Source organism: Nansenia antarctica (assembly GCF_963989245.1).
Source record: "Nansenia antarctica genome assembly, chromosome: 16".
NCBI classification, from domain to species: Eukaryota; Metazoa; Chordata; class Actinopteri; order Argentiniformes; family Microstomatidae; genus Nansenia; species Nansenia antarctica.
The window spans coordinates 29,231,148-29,243,829 of NC_137686.1; the positions used below are offsets into that span (position 1 = coordinate 29,231,148).

Sequence of the window (12,682 nt, forward strand, 5' to 3'; positions counted from 1 at the left end):
TAGACCCTACCCCCTACCCCCTAGACCCTAACCCCTACCTCCTAGACCCTAACCCCTACCTCCTAGACCCTACCCCCTACCTCCTAGACCCTAACCCCTACCTCCTACCCCCTACCTCCTAGACCCTAACCCCTACCTCCTAGACCCTAACCCCTACCTCCTACCCCCTACCTCCTAGACCCTACCCCCTACCTCCTAGACCCTAACCCCTACCTCCTACCCCCTAACCCCTACCTCCTAGACCCTACCCCCTACCTCCTAGACCCTAACCCCTACCTCCTACCCCCTAACCCCTACCTCCTAGACCCTACCCCCTACCTCCTAGACCCTAACCCCTACCTCCTACCCCCTAACACCTACCCCCTACCTCCTAGACCCTAACCCCTACCTCCTAGACCCTAACACCTACCTCCTAGACCCTACCTCCAAGACACTAGACCCTATCTCCTAGACCCTACTCCCTAGACACTACTCCCTAGACACTACTCCCTAGACACTACTCCCTAGACACTAGACACTAGACACTAGACACTACCCTCTCCCTTCATCTCAGATGTGTGAGGGCTTGATTTGGGACTCAAGGTGTGACCACATCCTGAGTGTCTGTCTGTCTGCCTGTCTGTCTGTCTGTCTGTCTGAGTGTCTGTCTGTCTGTCTGTCTATCTGTCTGTCTGAGTTTCTGTCTGTCTGAGTGTCTGTCAGTCTGTCTGAGTGTCTGTCAGTCTGTCTGTGTGTCTGTCAGTCTGTCTGTGTGTCTGTGTGTCTGTGTGTCTGTGTGTCTGTGTGTCTGTCAGTCTGTCAGCGTCGCAGGCGCAGGAGGAAGGCGTGACGGCACTGGCAGCTGTCCAGGGGGAGGTACTTGTCGTAGAAGTCCAGGATGTACTCCTCCGTCTGGAAGCCCAGCTTCCTGTACAGCAGCATGGCCGGGTTACTGGCCGACACGTGTAGGGTCACGTCCTTACCCATGCACGTCTGCACACACACACACACACACACACACACACACACACACACACACACACACACAGACACACACACAAAGAGAGACACACACACACAGACACACACAGAGACACACACAGACACAGAGAGAGACACACACACACACACACACACACACACAGAGAGACACAGACACACACACAGAGATACACAGAGAGAGAGACACACACACACACACACACACACACACACACACACAGAGAGACACACAGAGAGAGAGACACACACACACACACACACACACACACAGAGACACACACACAGACAGACACAACCACACACACACACACACACACACACACACGCACACACACACACACAGAGAAACAGAAACACACAATACAATAATTATAATCACCCTAGTAAATATCACAATACACAATAATATTGTCTGCTAATGTGACCCAAAATTGCAGTTGTGTATTTATAAAAAGTAATGTAATACAAAATCATCATCTTCATCTTCCTCCTCACACACCTGTATAAGGTGGTAGATCATGAAGGTGGCGATCCCAGACACACACACACACACACACACACACACACACACACACACACACACACACACACACACCTGTATGAGGTGGTAGATCATGAAGGTGGCGATCCCAGACACACACACACACACACACACACACACACACACACACACACACAGACACACACACACACAGACACACACACACACACACACACACACACACAGACACACACACACCTGTATGAGGTGGTAGATCATGAAGGTGGCGATCCCAGACACACACACACACACACACACACACACACACAGAGAGAGACACACACACACACACACACACACACACACACACACACACACACACACACACCTGTATGAGGTGGTAGATCATGAAGGTGGCGATCCCAGCGCGCCGCCACTCAGGATGGACCAGCAGGAAGGAGATGTAGGCCTCGTTGTACTTCACGTCTGGCACCAGGAAGCCGAACCCCACCACCACCTTCTTATAGAGCGCCACCACGCTGAAGTCTGGGTACTGCAGGGTCTCTGACAGGTCCACACCTAGAGGTCCGGGGCCAGGGGTCAGGGGTCAGCATCACTGCCCGTCATCAGAACGACCAGGCCCCCTTGTGGAGGAAACTGAGCGTGGAACACTGCTGGTGTCACCGTGTGTGTGTGTGTGTGTGTGTGTGTGTGTCTGTGTGTGTCTGTGTGTGTCTGTGTGTGTGTCTCTCTGTGTGTGTGTGTGTGTGTGTGTGTGTGTGTGTCTGTGTGTGTCTGTGTGTGTGTCTCTCTGTGTGTGTGTGTCTCTGTGTGTGTGTGTGTCTCTCTGTGTGTGTGTGTCTCTGTGTGTGTGTGTGTCTCTCTGTGTGTGTGTGTGTGTGTGTGTGTCTCTCTCTCTCTGTGTGTGTGTGTGTGTGTCTCTCTCTGTGTGTGTGTGTGTGTGTGTGTGTGTGTGTGTGTGTGTCTCTGTGTGTGTGTGTGTGTGTCTCTCTCTCTGTGTGTGTGTGTGTGTGTGTGTGTGTGTGTGTCTCTCTCTCTCTGTGTGTGTGTGTGTGTGTGTGTGTGTGTGTGTGTGTCTCTCTCTCTCTCTCTGTGTGTGTGTGTGTCTCTGTGTGTGTCTCTCTGTGTGTGTGTGTGTGTGTGTGTCTCCCTGTGTGTGTGTGTGTGTGTGTGTGTGTGTCTCTCTGTGTGTGTGTGTGTGTGTGTGTGTCTTTGTGTGTGTGTGTGTGTGTGTGAGTATGTCTCTGTGTGTGTGTGTGTGTGTGTGTGTGTCTCTGTGTGTGTCTCTCTGTGTGTGTCTCTCTCTGTGTGTGTGTGTGTGTGTGTGTGTGTGTGTGTGTGTGTGTCTCTCTGTGTGTGTGTGTGTGTGTGTGTGTGTGTCTCTCTCTGTGTGTGTGTGTGTGTGTGTGTACCTGGCCAGAAGGCGTGGTGACACATGGCGTTGATGGCGGGGACGTGGCAGGGCCGTACGTAGCAGTAGTCCAGAGGGGCGTCTGGGGGGGGCGTCCAGCGGGGGTCCCGGCGGTGGGGGAACGCCCGGATCTCTGCCAGCAGACGCTGCCTCACTGGCCTGCTCTCATAGTCCCTCCTGCACACACACACACACACACACACACAGACACAGACACACAGACACACAGACACACAGACACACAGAGACACAGAGACACAGAGACACAGAGACACAGACAGAGACACAGACCCACAGACGCACAAAGACACAGAGACACAGAGACACACACACACACAGACACACAGACGCACAGAGACACAGACACACAGACACACAGACGCACAGAGACACACACACACAGACACACAGACACACAGACAGAGACACACAGACGCACAGACACACAGACGCACAGAGACACACACACACAGACACACAGACACAGACACACAGACGCACAGACACACAGACGCACAGAGACACACACACACAGACACACAGACACACAGACGCACAGAGACACAGAGACACAGAGACACACACACACAGACGCACAGAGACACACACACACAGACACACAGACAGAGACACAGAGACACAGACACACAGACACACAGACAGAGACACAGAGACACACAGACGCACAGAGACACAGAGACACACACACACAGACACACAGACGCACAGACACACAGAGACACAGAGACACAGACACACAGACACACAGACAGAGACACAGACACACAGAGACACACAGACACACAGACACACAGACGCACAGAGACACACACACACACAGACACACAGACAGAGACACAGAGACACAGACACACAGACAGAGACACAGAGACACACAGACGCACAGAGACACAGAGACACAGAGACACACACACACAGACATACAGACGCACACAGACGCACAGAGACACAGACACACAGACAGAGACACAGACACACAGACACACAGAGACACAGAGACACACAGACACACAGACACACAGACGCACAGAGACACAGAGACACAGAAACACAGAGACACAGAGACACAGAGACACACACACAATCATTTTATTTTATTTAACCGATAAAATCAGTTGTCAGTGATGATCTGGCCAAGAGGCCCCGGCAAGAATAACACATACAACACATGATACATACAGATATAGAGAGATGGTTCTAACCCTGTAGAGATGGTAAGTGGTTCTAACCCTGTAGAGATGGTAAGCTGAACACAGCTAGCAAGGTAGCCTGACCTGATGTAGGGTCTCAGGGTGCAGTGTGTGTGTGTGTGTGTGTGTGTGTGTACCTGATGTAGGGGCGGAGGGTACGGTGTGTGTGTGTGTGTGTGTGTGTGTGTGTGTGTGTGTACCTGATGTAAGGGCGGAGGGTACGGTGTGTGTGTGTGTGTGTGTGTGTGTGTGTGTGTGTACCTGATGTAAGGGCGGAGGGTACGGTGTGTGTGTGTGTGTGTGTGTGTGTGTGTGTGTGTGTGTGTGTACCTGATGTAAGGGCGGAGGGTACGGTGTGTGTAGGGGCTGCTGATGCCGTGCTGGTCGCTGACCTCCGACCCCATCAGCCTCTGGCAGAACGACATGCTGGGCTGGTGGAGCCCCCTGCTGGAGGAGACGCTCTACACACACACACACACACACACACACACACACACACACACACACACACACACACACACACACACACACACACACACACACACACACACACACACACACACAGACAGATTACAGGAACACGCCGTACAGCAGCCTCGAGAGGAGAGAGGTGGAGACAGACAGACAGACAGACAGACAGACAGACAGACAGACAGGCAGACAGGCAGGCAGACAGGCAGGCAGACAGGCAGACAGACAAACAGTCAGACAGGCAGACAGGCAGACAGACAAACAGTCAGACAGACAGACAGACAGACAGGCAGACAGACAGGCAGACAGACAGACAGGCAGACAGGCAGACAGACAGGCGGTACCTGGAAGCGGTCCAGGATGCGGAGGTCTTGGCAGGTGGTCCGGTACTTGCTGCCGCCTCGGCCCCCCGCCCCCCCCTCCTCCTGCCCCCCGTAGACGACAGCCCCGCCCCCCCCCCCCAGGACGCCGCCCCCCCCCAGGGACAGGGCGTGGCGCAGGGCGTGGTCCAGGTCCAGCAGCGGGAGGCCTCTCTGGCGCCGGGCCTGGCGGACCAGCAGCTTCCTCCTCAGCCGGGCGGCCTGCGGGGACACGGCCCGCGCCTGGGGACACGCCTCCAGTCGCCGTAGCAACACGCGCTCCTCGTACAGGCTGAGGGGGAGGAGGAGGAGGGGCCGCCGGGGGGTCGCCCCCGACAACGCCACACCGCCCCCGCCGCCACACTGCCCCCCTCCTCCTCCTCCTCCTCCTCCCCTTTCCCCCCCCACCCCCTCCCCTTTCTCCTCCAGGAGGTGGAGGCCCACCCCCCCCCCCCGCCTCCTCCCCCCCCCGCCCCCCCCGGCCGTGCCACGCCCACCAACGCCCCCCCCTGGCGCCCCCGAGCGACGGCGCTCGTCCTCCTCCTCCTCCTCCTCCTCGCTCTCCGTCTCCTGCTTGATAAGCCCCGCCGCCGAGGGCCGCTGCTTCTTGCGCATGGCGAGGGCGCCGGTCGCCGTGGCGACGTTGGGAGGGGGGAGGTACTCCATGCCGGGGTCGATGACCCCCTCCGCATCCAGCTCCTCATCATCTGGGGTGAACACATGAACAGGTTAACACACACACACTAACACACACACACTAACACACACACACTAACACACACACACACACTAACACACACACACACTAACACACACTAACACACACAGACTAACACACACACACTAACACACACACACTAACACACACACACTAACACACACAGACTAACACACACAGACTAACACACACACACTAACACACACACACTAACACACACACACACACTAACACACACACACACACTAACACACACACACACACACACACACTAACACACACACACTAACACACACACACTAACACACACACACTAACACACACAGACTAACACACACAGACTAACACACACACACTAACACACACACTAACACACACACACACTAACACACACACACACACACACACACTAACACACACACACTAACACACACACACACTAACACACACACACACTAACACACACAAACTAACACACACAGACTAAAGCCGGGTACATAAAGATCATCTGGCCGATTTTCCCCCTTCCGACCAAGGACAGCAAACGCCCGATTATCGAACGGCTCTAAGTCAATCGTAAATATTAAACGTGTTCAATATTTATGACCAAAAATCCTCTTGTGTGTGGGCGACTCCCGACTCCCGACAACTCCAGAGCAGGGTTGCCAGATGGGCTCGGTTTTCTTGGTGGAATTAGCGGTTTTAGACTGTGGTTAGGCTGGAAAGTGTCAATCCCATCTGGCAACCCTGCTCCCGAGTCCGATTGTGACGTGGATGGAATGTAGCCAATCATTGTCAATGGGTCTATAGACGTTAGGTGAGAGGTCCATGTAGATTTGAGTGTCGTCCACATAGTTGTGGTAGGCAGTTTTGTTCTTTTTTATGATGTGTCCCAATGGAAGCATGTAGAGACTGAATAGAAGGGGGCCAAGGATTGATCCTTGGGGAACCCCACATGTCATTTTAATTTGGTCAGATACAAAGTTGCCAATGGAGACATAGTAGCTTCTGTCCTGTAGGTAGGATCTAAACCAGTTTAGGGCAGTGCCCGAGTCCATCTATTAGAATGTCCTACCCTAGTCCTGACCCTAGTCCTATCCCTAGTCCTAACCCTATCCCTAGTCCAATCCTAGCCCCTAAAGCCTCAGGTTATTGTCCATTTTAAAAAACTGAGAATCTAAACGATCTACAGGTGTGATCTGATTGGCTCACCGTGGAACAGCGCCTGGGGAGGCATGACGTCGGGGATGAGGTCCGCCTCCGACAGCAGCGAGGGCGTGGCCGAGTGGGACGCCGGCGTGCCGGGGGCGGAGAAGTCCGGCGAGGGGGAGGGGCTCGGGCTGGTGAGGGGGGTGCGGTCTGAGGAGCTGAGGGAGGAGAAGTCCACCACCTCTCCCTTCTCCAAGCCCCGCCCCCCCCCCGCCCCGGACACCACGCCCCCCCCCCGGCCGCCCAGCTTGACGGGGGTGGAGGAGGAGGAGGAGGTGCCGTGGTCCAGGTAGCCCCCGCCGCCCCCCGCTGCCCCCCCCGCGCCCCCCCCCCCCCCCTGCGCCTCCTTCTGCGCCCTCCTGATGTCCTTGGCCTCCTGCGTGCGCGAGCGTTTCTCCTTCAGCTGCGTGGCGTTCTCCAGGGCCGCGGGGCCCCGCCCCCCACGCCGCCGCAGCCCCCCCCCGCCCCCCTCCACCGCCGCCACAGGCTCCTGCACCGCCCTGGAGGCTGCTGGGACACAACAACAATGTTGTCAGTGGTAGGGTCAGGGGTCAGGTTTAGGGTCAGGGGTCAGTGGTAGGGTCAGGGGTCAGGTTTAGGGTCAGGGGTCAGTGGTAGGGTCAGGGGTCAGTGGTAGGATCAGGGGTCAGGTTTAGGGTCAGAGGTCAGGTTTAGGATCAGGGGTCAGGTTTAGGGTCAGGGGTCAGGTTTAGGGTCAGAGGTAAGGTCAGGGGTCAGGGTACCTCTGCTCTTCAGGGTGGCCAGGGAGGTCTTGTCTCCGTCGGGTCTCAGCGTGGGCGGGCGGTTCTGGACCAGCTTCCACCAGCCGGGCTCCCCGAACTCCTGGGCCCCCGAACGGAAGAACGTGGGGCTCCCCACCGAGAGGCACCCCGCCACCGTGCTCCACCACGTAGACGTCTTCTTCCTGGGGGGGAGGGTCATTTAGACCCGTGTTACTAGAGGAGAGTGTCTGACCTGGGGGGTCATTTAGAAAGCTGCGTAGCACTGGTGTAACAAGGTCACGTACGTACGAAAGCAAGAACGTTTACGCACAAAGATTCAGATTCATAACACAGCGCGTACGCACGTCCCACGCCTGCTTGTGTGTGTGTGTGTGTGTGTGTGTGTGTGTGTGTGTGTGTGTGTCTGACCTGGTCCCCAACAGGAAGGCCCAGTGTCGACCAATGAAAGCGCAGATGTCCTCCTTCCACCTGAAGTAACCTTGACGACCGGTCCCCTCCAACGAGAGGTTGTACATGGCCAGCATCACCACCTGGACCACACACACACACACACACACACACACACACACACACACAGATTTGACTACCGGTTTCAGAAGATCTAAATAAACTTTTAACACGAAAATGTACATAATGTACATACACCTAGTTACCTGTTGCCAGGTGAGCCCCTCCCCCTAGTTACCTGTTGCCAGGTGAGCCCCTCCCCCTAGTTACCTGTTGCCAGGTGAGCCCCTCCCCCTAGTTACCTGTTGCCAGGTGAGCCCCTCCCCCTAGTTACCTGTTGCCAGGTGAGCCCCTCCCCCTAGTTACCTGTTGCCAGGTGAGCCTCATGCGGTCGAAGGTTTCCTTGTGGTCGTCTGAACAGTCAGAACAGACGAACCTGAAGAAGTTGTCTCCCTTCAGATAGCTGGGCTGGTCACCCTGCAGCTGGCCTACACACACACACACACACACACACACACACACACCATACACACACACACACACACACACACACACACCATTCACACACACACACACACACACACACACACACACACACACACACACACACACACACAGAGACACACACACACACACACACACACCATACACACACACACACACACACACACACACCATACACACACACACACACACACACACACATCAGTTAAGAAGTGCACTCAAGAAAACAGCAGGGTAGAAAATAGGAACAATAGAAAAGTAGAAAAGTGCCCCCCCCCTCCCTCCTCACCAGTGGGGATCCCCCCCCATGCCCCCTCCTCCTCACCAGTGGGGATCCCCCCCATGCCCCCTCCCTCCTCACCAGTGGGGATCCCCCCCATGCCCCCTCCCTCCTCACCAGTGGGGATCCCCCCCCATGCCCCCTCCCTCCCTCCTCACCAGTGGGGATCCCCCCCATGCCCACCCCCCTCCTCCTCACCAGTGGGGATCCCCCCCATGCCCCCCCCCCCTCCCTCCTCACCAGTGGGGATCCCCCCCATGCCCCCCTCCCTCCTCACCAGTGGGGATCCATGCGTGGCAGCGGTCGCAGTAGAAGGCCATGTGGTCGCTCCAGCCCCCCCCCTCCCCCCCCTCCCCCTCCTCCCCCACCTCGCTGGTCAGAGACTCTCCACTCTGGTCATGAGACAGATCCACAGACGCCTGCAGGGACCACACAACCAGTCAGTAAAACAGTCAACCACACAACCAGTCAGTAAAACAGTCAACCACACAACCAGTCAGTAAAACAGACAACCACACAACCAGTCAGTCAAACAGTCAACCACACAACCAGTCAGTAAAACAGACAACCACACAACCAGTCAGTCAAACAGTCAAACAGTCAACCAGTCAGTTAAACAGTCAACCACACAACCAGTCAGTAAAACAGTCAACCACACAACCAGTTAGTCAAACAGTCAAACACACAACCAGTCAGTAAAACAGTCAAACACACAACCAGTCAGTCAAACAGTCAACCACACAACCAGTCAGTAAAACAGTCAACCACACAACCAGTCAGTAAAACAGTCAACCAGACAACCAGTTAGTCAACCAGACAACCAGTCAGTTAAACAGTCAACCAAACAACCAGTCAGTCAAACAGTCAACCAGTCAGTCAAACAGTCAACCAGACAACCAGTCAGTCAAACAGTCAACCAGACAACCAGTCAGTCAAACAGACAACCAGACAGTTAAACAGTCAACCAGACAACCAGTCAGTCAAACAGTCAACCAGACAACCAGTCAGTCAACCAGTCAACCAGTCAGTCAAACAGTCAACCAGACAACCAGTCAGTCAAACAGTCAACCAGACAACCAGTCAGTCAAACAGTCAACCAGACAACCAGTCAGTCAAACAGACAACCAGACAACCAGTCAGTCAAACAGACAACCAGTCAATCAACCAACCAACTGATTCTATGATCAGCAGGATCGTAGAGTGAGTTGGTTGGTTGACTGTTTTACAGGGTCCCTCCCCCCTCCGCCCCCCCCTCCCCCCTCCCTCCTCCCCCCTCCTCCCTCCCTCCTCCCTCCCTCCTCTCCCCCTCCTCCTCCCTCCCCCCTCCTCCCCCCTCCTCCCTCCCCCCTCCTCCCTCCCCCCTCCCCCCTCCTCCTCCCTCCCCCCTCCCCCCTCCTCCCCCTCCCTCCCTCCCTCCTCCCCCCTCCTCCCCCCTCCCTCCCTTACCTGGTCTTCTGACTCCACTATGAGCAGGGTCTCCCCCTCCACCTCCTCCCTCCTCCCCCCTCCTCCCTCCCTCCTCCCCCCTCCTTCCCTTACCTGGTCTTCTGACTCCACTATGAGCAGGGTCTCCCCGTCCCTCCTCCATCCCCCCTCCCCCCTCCCTCCTCCCCCCTCCTTCCCTTACCTGGTCTTCTGACTCCACTATGAGCAGGGTCTCCCCGTCCCTCCTCCATCCCCCCTCCTCCCCCCTCCTCCCTCCCCCCTCCCTCCTCCCCCCTCCTTCCCTTACCTGGTCGTCTGACTCCACTATGAGCAGGGTCTCCCCGTCCCTCCTCCCTCCCCCCTCCTCCCCCCTCCTCCCTCCCCCCTCCCCCCTCCTTCCCTTACCTGGTCTTCTGACTCCACTATGAGCAGGGTCTCCCCCTCCACCTCCCCCTCCTCCAGGCCGTCAGACGTGCACACGGCCCCGCCCTCCTCCGGCTGGCCCCGCCCCTCGCCGCCGCTGTCCATGACCTCACCACGCAGCTGGACCAATCAGAGGCTGGGCAGGAAGGCAGGGGGAGAAGAGATTGGCTGCTGGTCGTAAACATCAACACTGACAGCTGTGTGACACCACACTGGCGGTGTCCAGGGTCGTAGAGAGGGAGAGATGGAGAGAAGGAAGGAGAGGAGAGGAGGGATGGAAGGAGAGGAGGGATGGAGGAGAGGAGGGATGGAAGGAGGGAAGGAGAGGAGGATAGAGGAGAGGAGGGAAGGAGAGGAGAGGAGGGAAGGAGAGGAGAGGAGGATAGAGGAGAGGAGAGGAGGGATGGAGAGGAGAGGAGGATGGAGAGGAGGGAAGGAAGGAGGGGATCTGAGGGTTCTGATTGGTCAGTGACACTCACACCTGCAGACAGGTTGCCTTGGCAACCAGACACCACTGACCAACCAGCAGTGAAGAGGACAGTTTTATATGTGAGCTCTATTATTATTATTATTACTATTATTAGTAGTAGTAATAATTATTATTATTAATTATTATTAATATTATTATTAATTATTATTAATATTATTATTAATTATTATTATTATTAATTATTATTATTAATTATTATTATTATGCATTATTATTTATTATTATTATTATTAATTATTATTATTATTATTAGATATCAGAGGGGTATTCCACGTACGTTGATTAGTATATCGGCGATAAAAATAAATGCCGCGATCAGGCAACTCGGGATTGGAATTCAAGCCTCAGGTGATTCCTCGAACGAGGATCAGGCTTGTGCCATCAGTGTTCACAGAACACCGGCTTCGAAATCCTCGATATGGGCGCGTGCACGCAGACATAAAGAGCCCCGAAGAGTCGATCTGTCGAAATGAAGATTGATCTTTATGAAGACGAGAAATAAGATGTAAAATAGTGCAATACTGCCGCAATTAACAAGGCGAGGGAAATGGTTTGGGAAGAAATTGCTGACCGATTAAATGCGTAGGTCATACTAGCCCCAGTTATTGTTATATGATTATATTTTAATAAATGAATATTTACTACTGTGGTGATATCAGCAGCAGGCTACATACAGTCATATCGTCACGATGGCCTAGTGGTATTGACCGCTGCCATGGTATTAATTCGTCATTTTAAGACAGTGGTTCAAATCCCTCTTCTGATACACTTTTTCAGATTCAGATTCAGATAACGTTTATTGCCACTATGCATTACACATATAGGAATTTGCTTCGTCACCACAGCAAGTGCGTTTATACTTTTTTCACATGTCAACAAACAGGACAACACAACAACAACACAGGACAGACAACAGTGCATTGGATAGTGCGGTATAAAGTGCAGTGCAGAGTTTTTTCAGTGAGTCCAGTGCATATTCAGTCCTGGGCAGACTTGGGGGCGGGGGGGAGGGGGAAGCCAGAGTCATTTAACAGCCTGGCGGCTGAGGGGTAGAAGCTGAGCCTGTGGCGGGCCTTCAGTGCCTTAGGCAGCCGCAACCTTCTTCCAGAGGGAAGCAGGGTGAGGAGGCCGTGGCCGGGGTGGAAGGGGTCTGCCATGATCTTCCTTGCCCTCCTCAGAGCCCTGGTGTCATGCAGGGAGTTGAGGGAGGGCAAGGGACAGCCGATCACCCTCTCTGCATTTCGTTGCCTGAATCTAATCTAAAATCTCATCTAAAAAAGTATGTAAGCTATAAAATGATGGTGTAGGCTAATTTACAAGAATTGACACGATTACAATGGTGTTTGAAGCTTTTCTGTCTAGTAAATGATGTTCTTCTAACTAACTGGACCCTGGATTTGGCATAGATTATTTTTTCTTATGATTACTGATGGATAGATGATTCACTTAGACAGATATATATGTTGTAAATCGATTTGCATGAAGGCTTCGGTTAAATGTAGATGTAG

The 12,682-nt window shown here is 54.2% G+C and overlaps 1 protein-coding gene across 1 annotated transcript; it reads right to left on the bottom strand.

Annotated features, from left to right (window-relative positions):
• Positions 1 to 422: 422 nt before the first annotated feature.
• On the bottom strand, positions 423 to 10,789 carry kat14 (lysine acetyltransferase 14; the record flags this gene model as incomplete). Its single annotated transcript, XM_080547147.1, has 12 exons — positions 423 to 972; positions 1,851 to 2,041; positions 2,896 to 3,071; positions 4,436 to 4,566; positions 4,921 to 5,297; positions 5,433 to 5,642; positions 6,866 to 7,372; positions 7,606 to 7,787; positions 8,014 to 8,135; positions 8,419 to 8,540; positions 9,114 to 9,255; positions 10,667 to 10,789. 12 exons carry the CDS (start codon positions 10,787 to 10,789, stop codon positions 799 to 801), a joined length of 2,457 nt encoding a protein of 818 aa, XP_080403273.1. The 3' UTR covers positions 423 to 798.
• Positions 10,790 to 12,682: the final 1,893 nt, after the last annotated feature.